At 41.0% G+C, this 27,377-nt stretch overlaps 1 protein-coding gene across 1 annotated transcript; it reads left to right on the top strand.

Annotated features, from left to right (window-relative positions):
• Positions 1 to 266: 266 nt before the first annotated feature.
• LOC134213166 (uncharacterized) lies at positions 267 to 27,095 on the top strand. Its single transcript, XM_062691846.1, has 10 exons — positions 267 to 969; positions 1,871 to 2,034; positions 10,705 to 10,894; positions 10,962 to 11,065; positions 11,122 to 11,285; positions 11,350 to 11,492; positions 11,805 to 12,657; positions 12,729 to 13,000; positions 17,347 to 20,105; positions 25,994 to 27,095. The coding sequence occupies exons 1-10, from the start codon at positions 912 to 914 to the stop codon at positions 26,231 to 26,233; spliced, it is 4,947 nt and encodes a 1,648-aa protein (XP_062547830.1). The 5' UTR covers positions 267 to 911; the 3' UTR covers positions 26,234 to 27,095.
• Positions 27,096 to 27,377: the final 282 nt, after the last annotated feature.

Raw genomic sequence — 27,377 nt, 5'->3', positions numbered from 1 at the left:
GATGTGTAATTATATAGTTCTTGAATTGTACATCTACCAACTGATGTATGGTACATCGAAAATTTTGTTCGAAAAAACGACCAGATTTAAATGTTAATTATACTTAACCGCCCATTACTCATATGGTAGTTTGGCCGTTTACCATCTGAGCTACTGTTGAAACAGTATATGAGACTGTTCATTTATAGTTGACTACTATTAGTGAGACCATCGCTACAATACCACTTATTCTCTTGAATTATAACAGATGCGGTCTACGTATGGTCCATGATTATGCGGGTGATATTGTACGAATTGCCAAACAATTTTGATAGCAAAGAATAACTTTACTCCACCCAAGCAAAACAGTAAAGTTTCAAACTAGTTCGTCCGTCGTTCGTCGTTGGGCACTGTGATGCTTGATGACCACGGTGTTAATAAATGGGATGCATAGGCTCGCTTGGCAGGTTTCATCACACAAACATTCAAACTCATTCATCGATAAACCTCAAAAATATGAAAAGGTGCAAGGATTTTATCTTGTGAAAAATCTGAAAATCTGCTAGTTTCGCGTATTTTTTTTACCGTAAAGTAATACTAAATGCAAGTTGACGTTGTGGTGCTCGCGATGCGATAGGAATCGTGATGTAAAACAATGTTTTTGGCGTAATTTATAAAGTGAAACATCAGTGGAGAGGGGAACGTAAATTAGTCACCTCCTTGGCTGGGCTGGTCGGTGGATTCGGTTGAACGAACAACGAAACAAGGAGGAATCACAAGCAAAAAGATCTTCGAAGGAATTTTTTCTCGTCCGTCACCAAAATAAGTGGTGGTGGCTCGTTGGGTGCAGCAGTTTAGCGCAAAGTGGAAGGCGAAACCAACAAAAAAAAAGTGATCAGTGAAGCATACGCAGCAGTCAGTGCTTTGGGAAAATGGCTTACATCAATGTGGCCGAATGGAGCAGCGATCAGGTCACGGACTGGCTTAAAGGTAATGTAATAAACTTGATGTTATTCACTGGTTCATCATTCTCAAACTAGCTATGAAATTTACTGGACATTATTATGCCTTATAGATTATGGTGTCAAATAGAAACCTGTGTTGTTTTGTTCCCCCTCAACATTACATACATATTATATTAAATGCCTGTCTAATTGTAATTGTAATGGTAATTTTAATGTTTAATGTTTAAACAATCAGAGCAGTTTTAATCTTCAAAGTTATGCAAGGCTATCGGTCACCAAACAAATACATTGCCTTCCTAATATTGCTGCTGGATTTAGCTTTAATGTATTAATTTAATTTTAAAATTAAGAAATTGATTTACACTGTCGCGACAACTTTGCATTTTATATAACAAATTTTGTGAGCATTTCAGAGAAGGCAAAAATGCATCATAAGTCATAATTAAAGATTGATAATTGGTTTTATGTACGAATTTTACACTGAGCGTTGTTTTCGCTCGTAATCATTTTTGTTACAGCTAAATCATAGTTTATAATCATCAGTCTCGCTATACCTAATAACTATGGTCTTATCTTGGTTATTATTCCTTCGAATGATTGTATGCTGCAAAATGCATCATCACAATGTCTTCTTTCAATGCTTTTATCTCGCCTTCATTCATCAGTGGGGCTGTCGCACAAGGACGTGCTTACTCGAGATGTCGGATATTACACATATACATATCAACGCTATAATTGAATTGACGGAAGTCCGCTAAACACAATACTCAATCTAGCAAAAAAGACAGGAAAAAAAAAACAAATTATTATCAATGTGTAGTTAGAAACTAGGTCAGCATCATTTCGGAAATGAGTTGGCTCCTCATGTTGCCATTTATGTTAATTTCTATTTTCATTTCTTTTTCTCGTACTGGATCTGATTTTAGGGCTTGATAATTCTATGTACCACTATGTGCAGTCGTTTACGAACAATGAAGTCGGTGGCAGACAGTTACTCAACATACGTCCCTACGAGCTGGAACAGCTGGGGATGTCTTCGATTGGTCATCAAGAGATCGTGCTGGAAGCTGTAGGATATCTGAAAAATTTTGTAAGTATCGTGGTGAACAAGAAGTTGTAGAGGAGTATAAAATATTACCTTCAGAGTATGAATCAATAAGCAAAAGACTCAATTATAATGCAGTGGGGCCTGGTATGAATTAGTATCGACATACTGGTCTTATCAAAGCGCTAACGCAGCATCACCGCATCCACCACCGCACATCTGCGTTATTTTAACGACAACATCAAATGTAATACTGGTCTTGAGTCATTGACTTTTAACAAGTTACTGGCATTACTTTTAGATTGATTATCTCCAAAGTGTGTGTTCTATAACATTCCCCAGAATGCACCATACCTCAAAATGTGTTTCCTATATTTTAAAACAGTCTGTCCGATGAAGAGGAAAGATTGTGTTTTTATATTAGATATAAAAGTAGCATATTTCAATCAGTGAAAAATGGGTCTAATTTGTAATTTCATTTACACACATTAACAACAAAGGACATTGCTTCTTTTTGAATTCATGCTAATTAAATAGGCAAGCAGAAGTCTATCTACATCTATAAAACTATCGCACCAGTCTGCGATGGTTCACCACATGCTTTCACTGGCAACGAACTACCACGATTGCTTTGATTCATATTTTGGTAGTTCTTCGCTGTTGTACATATCAAATCCATTTTAATGCTTTTAAATCAATTAGATTTTGCCTTATCATAATTCACACAAAGTAACATTTAGGCTGATTAGAACGCTTCTGTCAGGCTGATTACGCGAAAAACGTACTTTTAAATGAACTTTTGGTTACTTGGGCCAAGTCCAAGCTTCGACGTCGTTGCGCTGCAGGAGATTTGCTGGACAGGTCAGAAAGTGTGGAAAAGCGGGCATCGAGCGGCTACCTTCTATCAAAGCTGTGGCACCCAAGATGAATACACCACTAGGTGTTCCAATCTGCCAAATTCACGATTCAGCCATCTTGGATTTTAGTATGGGAGAGCCAGCCAGTTTGTTTATGTTTTGCACCGAAAATGAATTTTTCACCCCCGCCTTCTTCTCGTCCATAAACTGAGCACATTGAAACACCTAGCTGTGTATTCATCTTGGTGGCACCATCAATGAGCTGGGAACCGGCTTCATAGCGCTGGGCAAGATGCGCCAATGGTGATTGGGTGGCAACCAATCAACGCAAAGATGTGCAAGCTGAGGATAAAAGGCAATTTCTTCAACTATAGCATCCTAAACGTACACTGCCCACACGAAGGCAGACCCGACGATGAGAAAGAAGCGTTCTACGCACAGCTGGAGCAGACATACGATGGATGGTCACTGCGGGACATCAAAATCGTCATCGGCGACATGAACGCACAGGGAGGAAATGTATAGATTGGTCATCGGACCGTATCGAATGATAACGGCCAACGATGCATAAACTTTGCAGCCTCCCGCGGAATAGTAATCTGTAGCACCTTCTTTCCCCACAAAAATATCCACAAGGCCACATGGAGATCACCTAACCAAGAAACGGAAAACCAAATCGACTACGTTCTGATCGACGGTAAATTTTTCTCCGACATCATGAACGTCCACACGGGGGAAGCCCATAAGGCATAATGCCGTTTGGCATAATGCCGTTTGGCATAATGCCATTTGGTTAAGAAAATTATTTTGAGCTTTTTAGTGGGTTGTCTTCACTTGTCATAAGACGATTTTGTACCATCCTATTTAAATCCATCACTTGATTGTACCTTGATAGATACGTATTTCGTACCTCAACAGTAAGGTCGTCTTCAGTGTCTCGTACTTGACCCGATTTATGCCATTTGGCATAACGATTTAAATGTCTAAAGGCCATTTGGCATACTTTGTTGGGTACCTCAATGACATTTGGCATAGCGACCATTTGGCATAATCCTTGAAAAATGTATTAAATACAATGGGCCGTTTGGCAAAACGACCTTTTGGCACAAAAAAGAAATATATGATTTCCATTTTTAGAAGTACGTATTTACCTAGAATAAGGCAAAATAGTAGATGACTTGATGTCTGCACCTCTGTACGTCGTGTTACGCCATCCTTTCCCGGAAACACTTGGATAACTCGTCTACGTATCCATCGATACATCTCGAAACCATTTTGTACGCCGAATGATTGTAGGTAGATATTCCACTGCCCAACGACGCCAAAAGTTGTCTAGCGTATGCTTGATCGTGTTCCAACTACTTCTCAACGCCGTCGCCACATCCGTTGGATCATTCGAACTCAGCAACCAAAAGTGATTGGGCATCAATTATTCTTGATCCGCAGATTCCAAAGGGATGAATGTTAACGGCCTGGAGTTGATCATGCTTTCTGCTTCCGCTAATACTTCACTTCTGGAACGCATCCTAGTGCAGACTTCACAGCACGAACCATTGTTTCCCAACAACCTTCCATATGGGTGGCTGCAGGAGGATTGATTCGCCACAGAGTTTGAGCCTTGGTAAAGGTACTGCCTGGCTCAGAGTGGATTCTGTTGATTTCGTCTCGCAGCTCTCGACTTGCTCCTAAAAAATTTGTCCCATTAACAGAGTAAATTACCTGAGGGGAACCTCTTCGAGCAATGAACCGTCTGATCGCCTTCTTACACGCATCGGTAGACAAATTGGCAACCACTTCAAGGTGTACAGCCCTGACCGTAAGACATGTGAAGAGGCAGACCCACCGTTTCACCGCGCTTCGACCGATTTTCACCGGATACGGTCCAAACAGATTTACGCCCGCGTAGGTGAACAGGCGTGCCACTGCCCGTAAATCCTCTCCAACCTTGAAAATCTTGCTGCCTCCACCACTGGCTGCCTGATAAAATGACTGCAGACGTACGCCTTCCGCAATTCCAAATCGCTTTCATCCGTATTGTCATCCGGAATCATTTGCCAATCTTCATCACGACGACTGTAGAGAAATTCAGGTCCCTGAAACCATCGACTGTTAACGTTACAGGTGGGACCATTTCCCCACTTGGTGGCTTCGTCAGCCACGTTGATCTTCTTTGAAATCCACTGCCATTCGTTGATCTTTGTAAGACTCAGTATTTCATCAACTCTAAAGGCGACAAACTGTCGATATCGACGGGTATCTGACGTTATCCAAGAACATACTGTTGATGAATCGCTCTAAATGTACGTCTTCTGAATCTTCAAGGTAGTGGTTTTCCTCTATCGTTCTCCGCAAGCGAGCCCCTAGCAATGCTGCCATCGGTTCTAATCGTGGAATAGAGACGATGCGAAGTGTGGCCACCTTCGTTTTCGACGAAACAAGTGCTACTCTGACCTGTCCTCGGTCCACAACGCGGAAGTATGCCACCGCTGCGAATGCCTGAGCGCTTGCATCGACAAACACATGCAGCTCCAAAGTGTTGAAGCTTTGTGGATCATAACGCGGAAAATAGCACCGAGGTATACGCAATTCACTCAACTTCTTGAGAACTATGTCCAACGCTTGCCAATGTCTTCTGGAATCTAATTGTCCCATTCTGTCTCACTCCTCCACACATCTTGTATGAGGACTTTTCCATGGATTACAATCGTCGCTTTCAAACTCAGTGGGTCGTAAATGCTCATGACCAACCGAAGCATTTCCCTTTCCGTAGGAACTGCTGATTACGTACTTTCTCGTCGAACTGCAGTGAAAGCGCGAACTCATCCTCCTTTTGAATCCATGCCATCCCCAACACACAAATTGACTTTGACCTCCTCCTTGCTCACCTGTTTGGTCTGGAATGGAGTTTTATTTACGACAGTGAGGATGTGAATGATATGGCTGCTAAATTCAGCGATCCAATCTGTGATTGGTTAAGTGCAAATGTTCCTATGAAAAGGAAACCGGCGGTCCCTCCCTGGAATACGCCTCAACTGAAAAAACTAAAGCGCAGTCGAAGACGTTGGCATCGTTACTTGAGAATAATTCATCATTCGACCTTTGCAAGATTGAATTTCAAACGCGCTAATGACGAGTACAGACGGTTGAATGCTGCACTGTATAAAAGTCATGTTCTAAGAGTGCAGAATAATTTACGTCGTGAACCTAAATCTTTCTGAAGCTTCGTTAATAGTAAGAGGAAGAATACGTCCTGTCACTCCTAATGTGGTTTATGAGGATAGTGAGTCGACAAGTGAATCTGAAGCATGTGATCTATTCGCCAGACACTTCGCATCTGTTTTCCAGACGGAATCATCTGACGTTGAGGCTGAGCTTGCTACGACAAACGTTCCATTGGACGCTGTGGATCTGAATACTTTTGAAATATCTCCTGCTATGGTCATCCAAGCCGCTAAAAAGCTGAAAAATTCCTTTTCTCCTGGGCCGGATGGTATTCCTGCTGCTATACTTCGTCGCTGTGCTACTGCTCTTGCAGAACCGCTTGCCTTCGTTTTTAACAAATCATTCGAAAGTGGGGTTTTTCCCATGTGCTGGAAACATTCTTATATTTTTTTTGTGTGTCTTTATTAAGGAGACTTTCAGCCCGAGGCTGGCTCGTCTCCAGCAATATATTCTTATATGTTTCCGGTAAACAAAAGTGGATCGTCGTGATGTCAAAAACTACCGTGGAATCACTAGTCTGTGTGCCGCTTCAAAGCTATTTGAAGTCATGGTTAGTGACTACGTTTTGCGCGCAACGAAGGCTTATATCTCTAACAAGCAACATGGATTCATGCCCGGCAGATCCGTTAGTACAAACTTGCTTGATTTCACGACTACTTGTATGAAATGAAATAAAATGAAAACAATGGAAGAAAAAGCGCAGGTGGACGTTATATACGCGGATTTGAAAGCGGCTTTTGATAAAATTGACCACAAGATAGGGTAAAGTGCCCAATAGTGGACCCCCAACCAATAGTGGACCCTCCAACCATTTTTGCATTATTACAGCACAATGTAAACATTTTGCTATGAAATTCCATCGGGAGAACCTACCTTACAGTCCTATGATTTGATTGCATGCATTGGATATGCTATGTAACGTAAAATTAGATGATTTTTTACAATTCTATAAAAAATAAACACGAGAGTGTCCATTATAGGAATATTTTGGGGGGTCCATAATATGGAGGAAGAACGTCCCGAAACGAAACATGAAAATCAAATCAAGTGTCGACTATGTCGTGACCGGTCCTAGTCACTAACCGTTGCATCAACAACATAAATGTTGTTGATGTTCATCGACGCTCCGATTAGCCATGTAGGGTGCCACCCACTACTCGGCATCGAAGCGGATGCTCGCTGCTACCTCCGATGAGTCATTCCGGTATTGGCAGAGGGCGGTGCCACCCGCTTACTCACCACCGGAATTTCATCGGGAAATCCTTCGGATCCCCTCCTGTGGATCCTAGAATGGGCCGCCTTGGCCCGTCGATGGTCCTGCTGCTGGATGTGGTTCAACACATCGGCCAAAAATTCAAATCAATTGAACCATTTTACTCATATTTATGGACATATGAGACATGGTTCGTTAGTGATGAGTCAACACTCCGTTCGTGCCATTCATACCCTGTTGCCATATTTTACCATTAATGCCTTCAAGTTCATTATGTGCAATATTATTGCCTACTTTTTGGCGAATTATCAGTAATACGCATTGAGCTTTCATAGCTTGGTTACATCGCATGTTCAAGAATTTGTGATATGCGCAGATTTATAAAGTGCCTTGTATGTACTTTTTGTGTCAGTACATTAAAATATTTTTTTTTTGTTTAACTTTAATTTCTTATTATTTTTTTTCTTAATAACCTCATTGCTATCACTACAGACTATAGGGAAGCAATTTCCTATCATGGACCCCCAGGGGGTCTACTATAGGGTGAATTCAGTCAGACTTTAAAATGTTAATTTCAACGAAATACGTCGTGTATTTGAGTGTTTTATGTATGTATCGTGTAGAGGAGATGCAGAACTTGTTATTAGATATCAAGCAGAACTAATATGTTGAAAATTTCTACTCCTTGTGACAGGAAGAGCAAAATTCCGCTACTAGGGGGTCCACTATTGGGCATTTTACCCTACTCCTTCGGAAATTGTCGCGATTGGGCGTTTCGGATAGACTCGTTGCATGGTTTACATCATACCTGTCTGGCAGAATACTGCGAGTTAAGTACGGAGCTGGTATTTCTTCACCGTTCACCTGTTCTTCAGGTGTCCCACAAGGAAGCAATCTGGGACCGTTACTGTTTGTCATATTTTTCAACGACGTAGCAACTTCTCTTGGATTTAGATGCAAGTTGATTTATGCCGATGATCTGAAAATATACATGGTAGTGCGCTGTATTGAAGACTGCTCTCATCTACAAACGCTGATTAATAGGTTTGCTCTCTGGTGTCAAGAAAATAAGCTTGTGATCAGCGTTCCAAAATGTGCTGTGATGACTTTCCATCGCTCTAAGGATCCGATAATATTTGATTACTACATCGATAACTGCTGCCTCAAGAGGTTGGACCACATAACAGATCTTGGCGTTGTATTGGATTCAAAGCTCAGTTTTCACGCCCATTATGCGTCGATCATTTCCAAAGCCAATCGTCAACTTGGTTTTGTGACTAAAATTGCAAAGGAATTCACTGATCCACATTGTCTAAAGGCACTGTATTGCTCCCTTGTAAGGCCAATTCTCGAGAGCTCATCCATTGTATGGGCGCCAAACGACGTAACATGGAATCTGAGAATCGAGCGTATCCAAAAACGATTCATCAGGCTCGCATTGAGACATCTTCCGTGGCGGGACCCCGCGAATCTTCCTGCCTATCCCGAACGATGCCAATTGCTTGGTCTTGATACCTTGGAACGGCGACGGAATATTCAGCAGGCTACTTTTATTGTAAAGTTGCTGAATGGAGAAATCGATTGCTCCCATCTCCTTTCGTTGATTGGATTCCGCGTACCTGGAAGAATGCTGAGACAGCGGACATTGCTGCACACTGGATTTCATCGCACTCTATTTGGTTATAACCAGCCCATATGTACCATGATTCGTTTGTTTGCATCGATTGAAGCTGCATTCGGAATTTCGGCATTTCTGAATTTCCACATCCCAGTTCATGAATAGATTAAAAAGACAGAACCTAATTTAAGCTAATATTCATGTTATTCATTAAGACTGTTGAATGTCAGATGAATTATAAATAAACAAATAAACAACTAAACAAACACTAGGTTGAATCCAATCTCCTTCTCCGACAGCATGATTCTAATCTACTTTGGATTTACTTCACCTAGATTTTATAGGACTTTTCACTCGACTCACTCGACATAGTAAGACGACATATAGACGGCTAGTAAATGGCTATTGCTCTGTCCGATCAGAGTTCCTGGTACTGCAGACTTAAAACTCTTCACCAGAAGTTTGCTCAGGTGCCAGAAACGTCTGGCGAGTTCTTCATAGTCAATCGTATGTTGCGGTAGACCAAGATTATCGATGGTATACACCTCGGATAATTTGTACCGTTTATTTCCACTGACCTCGGATATCGCCATCGTAATGACTTCTGTTCCAGTAATATTCTTGATGATAGCCCCGGTCCATTTAATGTGCAAGGTCTCTACTTGTCCACTGGCACCAAGAGCTTTGGCAATCGACCGTTCGATGAGTGTCACCGAAGATCCGTCGTCGAGGAATGCGTAAGTGTTCATCTGTCCCTTTGTTCCGTACAAAGTAACCGGGAGAATGCGGAAGACTGTAGATGATGACAACTGACGATAAACAGAAACCACCGCACTGGTAGTCTTGGAGGTATTCGGTGGCTCAAAGTGGAGTAAACGGTGGTGTCGTTTGGGACAGTTGTTGATTCCACAAACCTCCCCTTTGCAAGGCCATCGTGGGTGTGGTGTGAGGTAACGTTTACACAATTTATTTGCTTTCACCGCCTTCCATCTGCCAACTAAATCCAATCCTTTGAACGGCTGGCAGTTCTCGATTCGATTTGTGTTGGTCGCTCTACTATCCAATTCGTTCAATTTTCCACCTTGTACTTCGGATTTCTCCGCATCATCACAATTTTTGTCGGCTGTCGGCTTCTCTCTTCTTTCACGGCTTTCTGTAGGATGCTTGTAAGCTGCGTTACGCCACTTGCTGCTGAAGAAATCTTAGCCATGTAGCCGCTGGACACCTGTAGATCCACCTCCGCAAATTGTTCCTGGTAGAGAGCCCAACTAAACTTCACGGTCGCTGGCAGCTTATCCACCAGCTCTTGGAGCAAATCGGATTGGCGAGGTGTCTTTCCAATCCAACTGTTTTCAGGTGTCCGCAAAGATTCTGCACAACCTTTAATGGTTCTTCTTCTTCTTCTTCTTCTTATTGGCATTACATCCCCACACTGGGACAGAGCCGCCTCGCAGCTTAGTGTTCATTAAGCACTTCCACAGTTATTAACTGCGAGGTTTCTAAGCCAGGTTACCATTTTTGCATTCGTATATCATGAGGCTAACACGATGATACTTTTATGCCCAGGGAAGTCGAGACAATTTCCAATCCGAAAATTGCCTAGACCGACACCGGGAATCGAACCCAGCCACCCTCAGCATGGTCTTGCTTTGTAGCCGCGCGTCTTACAGCACGGCTAAGGAGGGCCCCTTTAATGGTTAATTCTGTATATTCAAACAACCTTTAATTGGTATATCTCTTATTCATTTATTTTTATGCAATTAAATCTGAAAAAATGGCATTTTAAAATAATTTATCTATTCTAGAATTACAATTTAGACAAAGAGAACCTTCAACTACTCGCACTTCACGTGGCCCTAGCAGCACGTTCACTCTGCAGGCAACTGAAATACTCTGATCAAACCAAACTCGAAACGCAGATATTGAAGGATATTAGCCGTACCGTAGACGAGGTTAAACCACTAATAGGCTGGCTTGATCGTCCTCCGTTTAAAGGTAAGAATAAAACTTGCATTGAGGTAATCAATGAGGTCGCACACTGAAGTTCATGCTCAAATTGTAGGTCAGTGTCAATTCGATGAGTTACGGAAACAGATCATGAAGCTCGGCATCGAAATGGCAACGATGGGTATGCGTGATCGATTTTCTGTAAAACCAGTTGAAACGGTATGTTAGCCATATGTCGCTGCTTTTCCTGTTCATAATCCGAATTGTTTTTGTAGGTGTTTCAGGCAGCCGATAAATTAGCGAAGATCGCAGATTACATCATACAAGACATTTCTGATCCGATGGTGCTTCAACCGGCATCGTTAGATTTAGTAACTCTGAAAAAGCGAGAATCTGACCTTGGATTTTTGGTAATGCCCAGCTTGAACGGAATCCACAGGTAGGAATTTTTATCGGCAAAAGTAATTCGTTCGTATACAAACTATTTATAAATATTTTTCTAGGATTGCTGAAATAAAATTCAACTCACCAGCGCACAACTCAGGGAAGGTTGAGGAAGGCGATGAAATTGTTCAAATCAACTACCAAACGGTAGTTGGTTGGGAATATAAAAAAGTGCTGGTGCAACTTCAGGAATCTCCGCCTGGTAAGTTTAGATTTATCTAACTCACATTTTTATTTTATTTTTGCTAACATTGAAAGGAAACATAGAAGGAATGTTAGCTTCATGAGAAACTGCTATGTTATAAAAAGATATTTGTTTGTTTATTCATTTTTGAAATTAGAATCCTAGATGTTTTAGTATCCAACGAACTTTGGATTCAATGTGTTTCTTCCGAAATAGATAAATTAAACATTCTATTCTATAGGCACTATAATAGCACTTACCGTCGCAAATACAAATTTCTTTACAAATTTCAACTTAATAATAATTAGTTTTTGTTTTCCGTTCCAACAGACGTTCTGCTGACACTGAAAAAACGACCCAAGCATACCAAAATTTATGGCCAAATCTACATCAAACCATACCGATTACCGAGCAAGAAACGGGCCCTACCGTACCGATTGAGCGAAAACCTACCAAGTCCTCGAACGGAACTGTTCGCCCTGCAAGATTTCAGTCTTCCGCTGGCTCGGGTACCGGAGAAGCACGTGTCGTCCGATTCCGAATCTGAGGGAAGTGATATTCTAACCCCGACGGATGTTAAGAAATCCGATAAGGACATTCGATTATACATGCCAAAACCAAGAGCGGTACTCCAGAGGCGGCACACCTTGTCCAACTTCAAAGACTTGGTAAGCGTATCGTTTTGGCACGAGCGTCAATCGAAGCTACTTTCGGCTGATCCACAAAATCTGCGGGACAAATCGCTTTCGTTTGGGTTCGGTTTGGAAATGGCTCCCAGATCAACGACCTGCTTGGGAATGGTTCCCGGTAACGGGGTAGGGTCATCTGAACCTGGAAAACTGAACAGTTTTGCCGGATTGAAAGGATCCCTACCGGATATTATTCCACCAAATGAGATCGAAAAGCCTATCGATGAGGATAGCGACGAGTATAAACCAGGAATTTCCAAAGTGGTCCGCTTCGAGTCGAATATGAAATTTGAAGAGTGCCACGTAGACACCAAATATACCTGTAATGTCGATAATACGGTGCTGGAAACGTTCGAGCCTATCCCCTATGCGGATGAAGAACCACCAGCACAAAGTGTGAATGAGAGAGTGAAAAGGTTTGAATCTATTGCCAACAAACAGTGTGCAAACAGCAACAACAGTAACTGTGTTAGCTCCGCAGCAAGTGCTTCCAGGTGTGTTGATCAAATTCTGTGATATAATGATAAATATATCCTGCTATAACATGTGTTTTTAATGTTTTCAGTAACATCGAAAATAGTAAAACATCTGATAATTTGGAGCAAACCGAGAAAAGTGCTATAGGCAGCGTTACGAACGGTGTGAATGATACCAGCAATGCTGATTCAACTCCAGTGACAGGAATTAGGCCCGTAGTGAAACCAATTCCAATGCAGAGACAAATCTCCAGAGAAGCTGATATTGCGGAGGCCATCAATATGGTGTTGATCAATCGGGAGACGGTGAAGCGCGGTCGTCTGGATAAGAGTCACAGTACACCAGCGTACGACGATGATGGTGAGTAGCGATCGCGTCGCGTTCGTAATCAAGGTTCTTACATCAGCTTACATTTGTATTAATCTTGGTCGTAATAAGGTGCCGACAAGTATTCCCGGCGGTACAGACTCAAAAATCAATTATTCCATTTTTCTTCCCTCCGATCTGATCGCTGTAGCAGCCAGACCGGAATCTCCTTTCCCATTTCCACTAACCGTCGTCAGCATTTTTGTACCAACCACGGACTGCAATAAACTTGAGGAGCTGCTGTGCAAACTTCTGCTTCAACTTCCCCGCGAGACGAGCCAGCTCTGGGCTGGAAGTCTCGGTAATAAAGACATAAAAAAAAACTCCCCCCACCTTAACTAATTCTGGAAGACTTCAAAGCGCACCATGTCAGCTGGGGTTCGCGGAAGAACAACGACAAGGGCTCTGAAATTCTCAGGACTTCGGAAAAGGCAAACCTTCGTGTACGAAACGACGGCTTACCTAATTTTATGAGACTGCGAATCAGTTTTGCTATAGATGTATCTTTTGCTGGTGAAAATCTTATCTGTCGGCTTCAGCGGTTGATTGCGGATGACGCTTCCAATAGCGATCAGATTACCACCCATATTAATGTACTGCAACTGCACTGCCCCCACAACAACTAGACGCCCTTGATGGAAATACAAGCTGGCTGACTGGCCATTGTTTCAAAACATAATCGAGATCAGCTCCATAGAAGACGATACGTCACTCGACGATTTAGTGAACACAATCCTTGCTGCACCCTCTGAAGCTGTCCCAAAAACAAGCCTTTGGGCCGGACGTCGAGCGCTAAGATGGTGGACACCGGAAACCTAAGCCGCTGAACTCAAAAAGACCAGCCATACGCTGCAGCAGTAGCTGCGGATTACCGCTCGAAATGCAATGCTTGCAGGGATACAATCCGTTCCGCAAAGCGCACTGCCGTGAATCGCATATTTGTCCCATATGAATAGGAAACCCAGCAAAGATGGGACAGATATGCGATTCACGGCAGCGCAAGTCTTGAGACAATTTCCTGAACGGCATAAGCAGCGACTGTTTGTCTTTTGAACTGAAAAGCATAAACGCCTCGCAAGGGAAACGCAGTGCCAGCGGTATCGCAATTAGCACAGGCAATGGAATCGGAAGAGACCCGAGGATAGTTGCAAACATCCTCGGTGGTTTTTTCTTCGTCACCTTCCTGCCATCGGCAAGAGGCTCTTTAAAAAAAAACTACAACAGAACTTGAGCAGTCTTTTTCCGGTCAATGGCGACACAGTCTAGTTGTCCCTATCCCTAAAAAAAAATATTGTGTTCAAAATGAACCTAGTGGTTACCGGCCCATCTCCCTGGCCAGCTGCTGCAGCAAAGGCTAACAATTCATACGAGACAACGAGCTCCTCGACCACCGGCAACATGCATTTCGTCAAGGTTACGGAACAAGTACATATTTCGCCACTCTTGGTCAAGTTCTAGACGACGCCTTCGAAAAAGGCCTCCACGTGGACTTGGCCACGTTGGACCTTTCGAAGGCGGACAATGGTACCTGGACTCCAGAAGTGCTCAGAAAACTGGCCAGCTGGGGTATCGGTGGCAACACATTCACTTTCATCCGAAACTTCTTGACAAACAGAACCTTTCAGGTATGTATGGGTAATACAAAATCTGACTCATTCTCGGAGGAAACTGAAGTCCCGCAAGGTTCCGTGCTATCGGTAACACTTTTTCTCATCGCTATGAACGGAGTGTTCGAATTCTTACCATCTCGTCTTCATTTTTATATTCGCGGAGGACATCGTTATTCTCATGGCAGGGCATAAACCTGCTTTGATCTGCAAAAAACTCCAAAAAGCCATCGAGGCAGTGTATGCTTGTGTTCAGAAGAAATGCCTTTCGCGGCTATTATCTGCATCCTTGAAGTATACTTAGACCGGTACCTGAGTTTTCAGTCTCATTGCGATCGGATTAAAAAACAATGCGAAAGTCGTTTTAATCTGTTACGAATCATCACAAGCAAACACACAAAACAATCGTGACGTGGGATTGCGTGTCACACAAGCAATCGTCTACAGCAAACTACTCTACGGTGTTGTAAAAATTCTGACAGCGAAATAAACAAACTCGCACTAACCTTCAAACGTTGCATCCGCAGTCTTTCTACCTTGCACACCGGTAGCCTCCGCGTGGGTCAAAAATGGATTCTGTCTTTCCGACACGTTTTTGCAATAGCAGTATTCTCAAAAGTCGTCATCTTTCTAGAGAAGACGAGCAGAGATAATGAGGGAGTATTCCTCCTCAAGGAGGCCAACAAGCTCCTCCAACAGGTTACCCATAAGACCCTCCCCCAATGTCCATAGTCCACTGGGTTGAAGACGAAGCAAGGGACTACTCTTCACCCAGGGTCCTATGGTCTTTGAAAACTCCAACCAAAGAAAACCTGAACAGCCACACCGTCGTTCCGCGCTTCAATGAACTCATAAAGAAAAAAACTGAACGGCTATGAGATTATCTACACAGACGACTCGAAAACTGCAAGTGAAGTTAGTTTTGAAGTCTACGGACCTAATTCAAGCACATGCGGAGTTCTTCCTAAACCTACTTCAAACTTCTCGGCCGAAGCAACAGCCATCCTTTCAGCCGTTACTAGGGATTTCAACTTCAGCTGGAAAGCAATTATTACCGACTCAGCCAGTGTGTTGAAGGCCCTCGAGAATCCACAGCCTGGAAGCAAACGGCAGGTCCAAAACTCCAACAAATCCTGAAGTACCTGCAGCAGATTTAAAAATCTGTATCAAAGCAGCTTGGGAGAACGAGTGGAATCAATATTTATTTATTTATTCAGACTAAGGCTGAAGTGGCCTGTGCGGTATATAAGAGTCTTCTCCATTCGGCTCGGTCCATGGCTACACGTCGCCAACGGAGGATCTACGGAGGGTCCGCAAGTCATCTTCCAACTGATCGATCCACCTTGCCCGCTGCGCACCTCGCCTTCTTGTGCCCGTCGGATCGTTGTCGAGAACCATTTTCACCGGGTTACTGCCCGACATTCTGGCTACGTGCCCGGCCCACCGCAGTCGTCCGATTTTTGCGGTGTGAACGATGGATGGTTCTCCCAGCAGCTCATGCAACTCGTGGTTCATTCGTCTTCTCCACGTACCGTCCGCCATCTGCACCCCACCATAGATGGTACGCAGCACTTTCCTTTCGAAAACTCCAAGTGCGCGTTGGTCCTCCACGAGCATCGTCCAGGTCTCGTGTCCGAAGAGGACTACCGGTCTAATGAGCGTTTTGTAGATTGTCAGTTTGGTACGGCGGCGAACTCTATTCGATCAAAGCGTCTTGCGGAGTCCAAAGTACGTACGATTTCCAGCCACTATGCGTCTCCGAATTTCTCTGCTGGTGTCATTTTCGGCAGTCACCAGTGAGCCCAAGTACACAAATTCTTCTACCACCTCGATTTCGTCACCACCGATGCAAACTCGTGGAGGGTGGCTCACATTGTCGTCTCTTGAACCTCTTCCTATCATGTACTTTGTCTTCGACGTGTTGATGACTAGTCCGATCCGCTTAGCTTCCCTCTTCAGTCTGATGTAGGCTTCCTCCATCTTCTCAAAGTTACGTGCCATAATATCTATGTCGTCGGCGAAGCCAAGTAGCTGGACGGACCTATTGAAAATTGTACCACTCGTGTTAATCCCTGCTCTTCGTATTACCCCTTCCAAAGCGATATTGAATAGCAAACACGAAAGACCATCACCTTGGCGTAACCCTCTGCGGGTTTCGAAGGGACTCGAGAATGCCCCTGAAACTCGAACTACGCACAACACCCGATCCATCGTCGCGTCGCTTTGATCAACCGTGTCAGTTTATCCGGAAAACCGTGTTCGTGCATTAGCTGCCATAGCTGGTCCCGATCGATTGTATCATATGCGGCTTTGAAGTCGATGAATAGATGATGTGTGGGCACGATGTATTCGCAGCATTTCTGCAGTACTTGGCGAATGGCGAACACCTGGTCCGTGGTGGAGCGTTCGCCCATAAAACCCGCCTGGTACTGCCCCACGAAATCCCTTGCAGTTGGTGCTAGTCGACGGCATAAAATTTGGGAGAGTACCTTGTAGGCGGCGTTCAGCAATGTGATTGCGCGGTAGTTGCTACAATCTAGCTTATCGCCTTTTTTGTAGATGGGATCGTTCGCGTATGTGTTCTTTAATTAGTTGATACATAAATGATGATTTGAATAATTTATTATTCAAGCCGAAAAATAATCCAAATATGTTAAAATGTTTAATAACGATCACAGGCTATGAACAGTAAACACCAATTAACATTGACTTGATATTCCCCCTCTATTACAGTGGATATACCACCGGCGATCGAACCACGCAAAGAACATTTGTTTAAAGCTCCACCAGTGCCACCTCCACGACCAAAAAAGACTCTCGAATCGAACAATATACATCTCGTTCCGGAAAAACCGCCTCCACCATCACCAGCACTTCTGGCTGCTGCCACAGTCCCAGCCACAGTACCATCCACACCATCCACTCCAGCAGATCTGGGCTTCATAAGCCCACAGCAAGTGTCTATTAGCGATCCCATCGAAGATAACAACAAATCCAAACTTGCCAACCTTGTTGATCTGAAAAATCGAGAAGGCAGTTCACATGCAGAGCAATCGCATAGTTCTTCATTCGTACTGTCGCCCCCACCTAAACCTGCGGAACGAATAGTTGCCCCTCCAAGAAGGGTACCGGTGGCAAAACATTTTTTGGAAGGACCTCTCGAAACGCCATCGGAGCTATTCACACCAAACAAAACCAAAAGTTTAACATTAAAAAAGAAGAACTCCATCCTATCTAAAAGAAGGAATGTTTCCCTAAAAATATTGTGCGTAAGTGATATACAAGGCCATTTGTATCGAAGGACTAAAGATCGTAGCGGATTAGCGTATTGGGCCAAGTACTATTTTGTGCTAATCGAAACCACACTCTACGGTTTCAAATCAAAGGACTCACACAAGGCCAATAGTATGATATTCCTGTCAGGGTTTACGATTTCCTTAGCGAAGGAAGTTCACTCGAAACCGCATGCTTTCAAAGTTTACCACCCAAATAAAACGTTCTACTTTGCTGCCGAAACCCAGGTAGCTCTGGAACAGTGGATGGAATATATCAGAAAGGCTACTTTGAAGGGCAACAATACAGCTCCCGGTAGTGGGTCGGCCGACCACAGTGTAAAGGAATTGTTTTCGGAAACTGATAGTTCAGAAGATGAGTTTAGCCTAATGGATAGTCAAACCAAACTCAACTTGTTGTGTACTCCCTCTCCGCAACTGTCATCATCGGTTGGAAGAAACCAGGATAATCATTCAATGCATGGCGATACGAATCACAGCAGTACCCCAACTTCCTCAAAACAGGACAAATACCATCTTAATTTCGGTTCGCTGAAGAAATTCACTAAGAATTATCCTTTCAATTCCGATGAAAAGGGATCCAGTGGTAGCAGCAATAATGAGAGCAGATTTTTTGGGTTGTTCAGCTCTAGTAAAAATGTAGAGAAAACCAATTCTAGTGAAACGCCAGTTCCTACTCCGCAATTCCGTAGTTATCGCAAGGTTCCAGGGAATAGTGCTGTCCATAACAATTCTACAGTTTCTATCGCAACAGAAATGGCACAAACCTCAATGCATGACATCAAATCAGCAAGCAATTTGTCGCTGGCATCCATCAGTACCAACCAATTAAATATTCCTCCCGTTGTTCAACCTATCCATAAACGAATTGCACTGGAAGAAATGCCTAAACCTATGATAGTAGAACTACCGCCATCGGATCCACCCACACCAGTTCATTGTGAAACAGACGAGTTACTCAATCGCGCGAAGAAAACTAAACGAATATCGCCTCATAACTTTATTCATGCATCTAATCCGAACTTGGTTGAATTCGATTTTCAAACCTCGAAACACATCCTACAATCTGTTTCTAACTGGGATCCCATGCCATCCCATAATAGTCTACACCCAACTATTACACTAAAGGAATTAATGCTGCAGAAGCAAGCAGAGGAAGCGCAAGATATGTACAACAAGCGGGTTTGCTTAGGTGTCGAGAGATTGGATGACCGGAGCCTAAAAAAGACGCTTGCCAAGCCAAATGAGAACAAGACAGAACTTATTGAAGCAAATGTTCCGGAAGCGATTACAAAAATTCAAAAACGACGTCTCCCGATCACTCCGGATTATGCACAAAGTTTTAAGCTGGACGATGAAGACATTCTCTACACCAGAAGCAAAGAAGGCCAAAAACTTCGAGACTTTGGCTATGAACTGATTTCTGGAGACGATGCGTTCGACTTGAAGAACGCGATGGCATCTTCCATAGCGGGCGCAAGTACCCACTATGATGCTAGCAAACGCAACGAAGATAGTGGCTCAATCAAAAAGAAAACGCGTAACTGGATTAATTCAGAACGACGAAATGAGGAATCCTCCTCGTCGGATCGATCGCTGCGGGACAGTTTCAAGAAGTCGAAAAATAAGGTTGTTATGCTGGACAACATCAAAGCGAGCAGCGAAAAACTGTTTCAGTTCAAACATAGTAGCAATAACGACAAGGAATCGTTGAAAACCAAACAAATGGACAAAACGACTCCATCGCTCAATGTAAACCTAAAGCAATCCGGACCGTTCGGAAGTCTCGGCAAGAACCATTCCGGAACACCGTCGCTCGACCAGTCGACTATTTTCAGCTCAACCACTATATCCGGTGGCGTGATTACGACCAGCCATGTCCATCCTGGTGCTGGGAGCTCGAGTAGCTCAACTATAACAAGCTACATATCCGGTGGAATCAAGAAATCCAATACGTGCAACAGTTCCTCGGATTTTAAGGAAAACACCTCCAAGGTGCAGAATTTGCGAAAGAATTCAGCCCCGGAGCGTACCCCATCTTACTTTACCAAGCTCTCGTTCAGCAGCTCGTCGGGGAAGGTGCCCAAGGAGAAGAAGCTGCTCGGATCACCGGGACTACATAGGGCTTTTTTCGGAAAGAATCAACAGCAACCAACTGTGATCGACCACGAGATTTTCTCGCCCATCACCTATACCAAAGTAAGTATATTAGCGATACGAATCAATTGTTTCAAATGAAGTCAGTGTTCTTTCTGAGTTATTAGCAGACTGGCCAACCACAGCTCTGCACTGATATTCAATTTTTATTTGTTAATGTGAGGTCATTCTAGTTTCATCAGCATCAGTTATTCCACCATGGAACGCTGGTCAGTTTTGGTGTATAAAGTTTCCTTGAAATATAGGTAACCATTATACTGAGCGTTCAGTTCAGTTAGATCAACTCGACATTGCTTTGATTATCATATTATCTATGATTGATTTTCGATGGAAAATACGATTGATACTATTTATCATTCCATGAGACTCAAGAAAAAGGTATAGCGAACCACCACTCCAAAACCGGAGGAAGCCCATATGTCATAACGCCATTTGGCATGACGACTAACGAGATGACTCCTTCCTTAAAAGGCTTGCTTGGAATAAGGCAAGCGAGTAGATTACTTCTTCTTTAAAAGTATGCATTTGTCCGGAATAAGACAAAAGCAGGGTGTCCATTCAAAATCGATTTTCATATTCCCGGTTTTTTCCCGGTTGGAGGAACTGATACTGAAATATCATAAAAGCGGATCTAAGCAAGAAATCAGCTAATTTTTATGATTGTTTTGTTAGACCGATTCAATATGAATCAATCCCAGTTTTGTCACATGCGAAATTAAAGAAATTAGAGTCCACAATAATTTCTTGTGAATTCTAATTCTAGAACAGAGAATCTCGAAAGATCCTTGGGTTGAAAGTCTTAATAAAGACAATCAATTAATTCAAGAAATTCTTACATAACTTTCGATAGAACAGAAAAAAGCAGAAAAATAATTCCTTCTTGAAGTCACTTAGGCTTAGATTTTTTTTTATCAATTCCTCAAGACAGGATTAATCTCATTCTCAAATAATCTTCTAAAAATAACTCTAGAATCCCTTAGAATTGCTTCAGAATTTTATTGATAATGTTCTTAAACTCTCTAAGGCCCAATTTTTTTGCGCTGAAACACTTATAAAATCGATTTTAGTGCTTTAAAATTTTGAATTTTAGAATGTTGTTTTTCAATATTGTTTATTCATGCCGATTTTGCACCACATTTCAAGTTTGAAAGTTTTCATCCAATTTTTGAAGTTATAGAACTTATTCTTTATATTCTATAATTTTTTTTAGTAAAACACCGTGGATAAAAAAAATTCAAATTATTTAAAACTAATTAAAATTTTCTCAATCACCAAACACTCTTCCAGAACTCCTTTTTTTGATCAAAATTAATCAAAAATAGTTCGAAAGCTGTTCAACTTCACCCACAGTCTTTCTAATTCTTCTTAGAATGATCGGTTTTCTTGAAAAAAATCATCTTAAATTATTTATCCAAATTTTTAACTTTTGATGGTATTCAACAATTAGTTCCATCAGAAACTCTAAACAATGCTCTTCGAGTTCCTCGAGAAATTTTCTCATCAATTTCTAGCAATCGTTTCAGGATAAAGATCTGTCAATTTATGATGTGATTTACTTTTGTATAAATAGTGGATTGGGCGTTCAAAAATTGACGACAAACAGCTCAAAGGAAGTAAAATAGATGTTGAAGCAATTTATGATCCACCTAATCATAGCATAGCATAGTAAATAGTTACGGTGTACTTCGTAGATTGGACACTAGTGGTACTCATGTTTTTCTTTTGAAATCCTTATCCAGATTGCTATCAGAAATCAAGGTGGGCGTGGTCCTTGATTTCAATCTAGGATAAAAATCACAAAAGCATGAGAATTACTACTCCTGGCCACGCCCATCTTCACCGTAACTTGGTAGGAGAAGGAAGTGTTGATGTAGTACTTACTTAACGAGAGGCCCCCGAGTCAGCGACACCCTCATAAGTACCACGGAGTTGGATATTGGGGAAGGTATTCGTTGGGTCAGGATTTGTCTGTAGCTGGGAATATGACCGTGGTAGATCTTACACCGTAACACACCACACAAAGGTGTCTTCCCAACGTTACGGAGGGCAATTTATGATCCACCTAATCAAATCATAAAACATCGACATTATTTACAAATAATACTTAGCTCGGAAAATTATCAAAACTTAAATTTCGGTTATCTTGAGAATTTTTGTTTTGTTTTTAATAAATCCACAGACGCAATGAGATGTCCGTACAAAATACGTTTGATCATGAGGACTATTTGTACTTCCTTTTTAGCCATCACTATTATTTTGAGCGTTATCAGAAAAAAAACGCAGCCTTATAATTCAGAAACTTTCAGAAATGCAATGCGGAAATATATTAAAAAGAATAGATTTCAAATAAAACTTTGTAACATAGTAAGGAATCGTGATAAGTCAGTAACAACTTCAGAAACCATAAAATACTTACGATGCTTAAAGAAATCTAATAATCGTTATACCATAGCTTCCCAAAGTTGGGGGTCGCGACCACCTTCCATAAGATTTAAACAAGGATTCATGACCTTTGGGAAATTATGTTTTATACATTCTAAGTGAAATAAAATCTCGCATTTTTACCGGGTTTTTTCCCGGTCGGGTCCAATTCCCGGTTTTTTCCGCTTTTCCCGGTTTTCCCGACTGGATGGACACCCTGCAAAAGAGTAGATGACCTCTTCTTTAAAAGTACAAATTTGCTCGGAATAAGGTAAATGAGTAGATGAATCCTTCTTTAAAAGTATGCATTTGCCCGGAATAAGGCAAAGGAGTAGATGAATCCTTTTTTAAAAGTACGCATTTGCCCGGTAATAATGTAAAAGAGTAGATGACCCGTTTCTTGCCATTCTCGTATTTAAGTATGCATTCGCTTGAAAAAAAATCGAAGCGAGTATGATTTATTTTCTACGTGTACGATCGGAATAAGACAAATGAGCAGATGATTCCATCTTCTAGAGCACTCAATTTCTTCTTATAACGCGGAAGAACGCACACATTTGCTTTGACGAATTCTAATGAGTAGATCATTTCTCCATTTGAAGAACGCACTTGTCCGTAAAATTGCACAAGTAAATGACTACCGCCAACGGGGGTGTCATTGGGCCAAAATGTGGTATGCTCCAAGTAAATGTTACAAAGCTCTAGTAGTTAACATTGGAATCAAGTTTTAATTAGTTTGGTACAAGCTTGAATAACAAATTTACCGCTGTGTGGGGAAAAAATAATGAATTATGGAAATTCTTCAAAGTTATATGTTGTTCAAAATTGGCCCATTCTCACCCCGCACAGGGGGTGACATTGGGCCAAATGAAATAGTTCAGCGGTGACGATGAAACGATCCAATCGTTCATTCAAAATAATTGCCTACATTACGGCTCTTACCAACTATGTAAGGCAAATCAACTGAAGGCTTGGCCCAATCTCACCCCTTTTTTGCGTGCATTGCTCGTTGCTACGAAAAACCAGAACCGTTATATAAATATTAATGAAATTCGATAAAACAACAACAGATTATCGTAACATGATAACCAGGGGTGACATAGCGCATCTCGAATCGAATCACTCGATTCGTAAGTTTTTCGATTCGTTTCGAAAAAATTGCGGCATTATGTATTTCGTTCGACTTCATTCAGTCGCAGTACAAGATTTCGAATGGTGTTGTACTAGTTCAATCGTGTAAGTTCTGTCAAACGGAATGTAAACAGAGAGAATAAGAGATAGCTGTCTCCGTGTTTAGTATACCGCCTGCAGGAGAGTCAACCTTCAGCGCATGGCGAATGTGAGTAAACAGAGAGAATAAGAGTAATTTCATCTGCGTGTAGTATGTTGCCTGTTGGATAGGCATCCTTCATGGCATGAATTGACAGTTAATTTATAAACAAGCAAATTGTGCTCGATGACTTTAAAAAGCAATATTATTTAAATTGAGATATTGTTACGACACAAATTATAAGTTTTATGTTTATTCGAATGTATGCCACAGATCCAATTTTGAGCTAAATAATTTAAAGCTAAAGAAGGATTCGATAATGAATTACTTTGATGTTTCTATGTGTTTTAGTTAAATCAGAGCATTAGTGATTAATCATAGATTTAATCATGATTAATGAATAATGGGTTATTTAATCATTATTCATTAATCATAATCATACAAAAAATACGATTCAATCATTAATCACTAATCGTTAACCATAGATTTTTACATTTAATCATTAATCACTAATCATATTCATGATTGTTTTGAGTTTATTCATTAATCATCAATTTTAATCATTGAACACATCGCTTTTATTCATTATTCTTTAATCATAATCATACAATTTTAATAATTTGGTAGAAAGGTTACTTGATTGTTGATCATTATGCAAATCATTTAATTTGATTATTCATAATCATTAATCATTAATCATATTGATCGTTAATCATTAATCATACACATATTGTGTCGACATTTAATCACGATCGGTAATCGTTAATCATACTCCAAACGTTTTATTCATTGATCATAATCGTTAATCATTGTCAAAAATTAATTTAATCGTTAATCATAATCATTAATCATTGTCAAAAATGAATAAATCATTAATCATAATCTTTAATCATTGAGTTGAATGATTTAATCATAACAAATTTAATCATTCATTGGAAGCTTTATTCATTAACGCTCTGAGTTAAATGCACTTGAGTCATCTCATGCGCGTTTTTTTTTATTTAACTCATTTATTTTTACGTAGATTGTGGAATAAACACGTTTTTACGCAGATTTTCCTCATGGATTTTTCACGCGGTTTATCGAAATCGTCAAGAAATACGGGAAAACTTCGAAAAACCGATTTTAGTTGAAGTCGTTTTTACGCGGATTTCGGGATAATTAGAGATTGCATATTGTCAGGGAACTGTAAAAGTAGGTATACTTAAGACATTGTTTTCCTCAAGAAACAATAATAAAACATTTATTCTCTTCTCGTAGAGAAATAATAACAAATTATTTTTAAAAACTTTCAGCAAGAAATGACTCTCGAACAACATTCGAAAGCTAAAAAGGTGACGAGTGTTTTTCATTCGAATTGAGTCGCTTTTCAGTGTGCTATCGAGCATCCATAATGCCAAAACATCTCGTTATTCTTGTACCTCCTCGAGCATACTCGAACGATGAGTCGTTTTCGAGATCGAATCGAAACCCGTAATGCCAATCATGTTCGACTCGATAGAATTACGTTCGAATCGAGATGCACAATGCCACCCCAGGTATCCATCGATCTAAAAACTAGTTATGTAATAGATTCGTGGGGCATTACTGACACCATTTTAATATGGGTTCATTCGCTCAATAGTTTTACATTCAAATTCCAAGCATTATCGTACGAGCACAATTAGTTCTTGGAATTTGTTTTGTGATTTCCTAGAGGTGAATTTTCATATAATTTCGAACCGTTTGAAGTTTTCATCAAAATTCGTAACAGTTTCTGAGATATTAGGAGTTGAAACATTTTTCGTTTTGGCCCAATCTTACCCCCTAGGCCCAATGTCACCCCGAACGACGGTACTTCTTTAAAAAACCACATTTTTCAGGAATAAGGCAAATTAATTCTTCATTTAAATCACGAATCTACCCGGAAAAAATGGAAAAGTAAATTACTCCTCAAAAACACGCATATGCCCAATAATACAGATGGCTCTTGTAATGCACGCTACTGCCTAGAGTTTTTATAATTCTTTTCATGTTTATTCCAAATGCCCCTAAAATCATTATAACTTTTTTTTTCTTTATTATGTCAAACGGTCGTTATGCCAGCTGTTTAACTCGTTATTTCAAACGGCATTGGCATTATGACATTTGCGGTAGCCCCTCTAAAACCATATAAAGCAAATAGCTTTTCCCGTTATTTCACCCTACACCTTAGACACAATCTTCGAAGCTAATTCAAACATAACACAATTTCCTCTAGAGCAATCTTCCCTCCGACGGTACGCTGCAGTCCAACTCCACTATGACCAGCACGATAACGATTGGAAACGTCCAGTCGACTGCAACCACAACTTCGGTGCTGACCAGCAACCTATCCAATCGAGCCTCGCCAGACTACCCCAACATGGAGTACCCGCCGGTGTTTGAGCCGGAAACGTACTCTCTCAGCGATCCTGCCATGACCCTCCTGAAGCGCCGTCAAAACCATCATTCAAAATGACGGCCGCATAGGTTGGCCACGGTTCGAGAGCACGAGTGCGGATGAAATAGGCACTGAAAATGCTACAAAGCTTTTATAAGTGATTCTTAGCGATTAGTCTGAATCTAAAATGATATTATATGTACTTTCATGGCGATAATCCTAATTCGTGTAAATTTAGAATGTTATACAATTCCAATTAATCGGAAGGTGCTGTAAACGTTGTTTTATAATAGTTTATATATGAAGATAATTATTAAAGATTTATAATGTTTGTGAAAAAAAAATCAATTCAATTATTTATGATTGGTATAAACTTTTTGTGCATGAAATTTTATATAATATTATTAAACGCGTACAATACGGCAAATGTGATCCTATGGTATAATTTACTACTTTAAAATACTTAGTATAGAATTAAATTATTTCATAAATACAACAAAAAACAGTGATTTCGAAATAAACAGATTTTCTTAACACCACAACCTGAAAAACGCTCATGGTTAGCAGTTTTATAACTACTTACCGTAACACAAACCAGTTTCATGATATTTAAGCATAATCATCGTAAACTTTACCAGCTTTTGAGACATTCCGTGAGCAGATGTACTGCCTGTAATCGCATATTGATACCATCTTTGCTAGGTTTCCCATTCATATCGGACAGATATGCGATTACATGCAGTGTATCCGCATGCAAATGAATAAATAAATGTGTTGTAGTGTTTAGTGCTTGAAGAGCTTTTCTAAATGTGCACGAACTCCCCGTGCCACTGTAATTAATTCTTATGGTAGTAGTAGATTGAAAATAGTGCCTTACTAGAGTTTGAATTATGATGATCAATAAACAGTCGGTTGAATGTTAAAGTTTTCCTAGAAATGATCCTCTTTGTTAATGCATTCAGATTCGTTCGTATGATGACGTCCCTGCTGCTCAACTGCCAAATAAATATGCAGCATAAACAATATGATCGAGTACACCATCAATCAAATCCATTAAATGTAGCGAGCTAAGCTAAAAAAAATATATCAAATTGCTTTCGCTAAAGGTAGAATTGAGATTCTGACCTTAAAGTCGTTTGGAAATTTCCTCAATTAAATAGCTTGATTCGATCACCCGAAGCTGTCGTTCCTTTATTGGCACAACAAACTTATTTTCACAGAG

This window comes from Armigeres subalbatus, chromosome 2 (genome assembly GCF_024139115.2).
Source record: "Armigeres subalbatus isolate Guangzhou_Male chromosome 2, GZ_Asu_2, whole genome shotgun sequence".
Taxonomy (NCBI): Eukaryota; Metazoa; Arthropoda; class Insecta; order Diptera; family Culicidae; genus Armigeres; species Armigeres subalbatus.
Note: the sequence above shows the minus strand (reverse complement) of the source record. Positions and strands in the feature narration are given on the sequence as shown.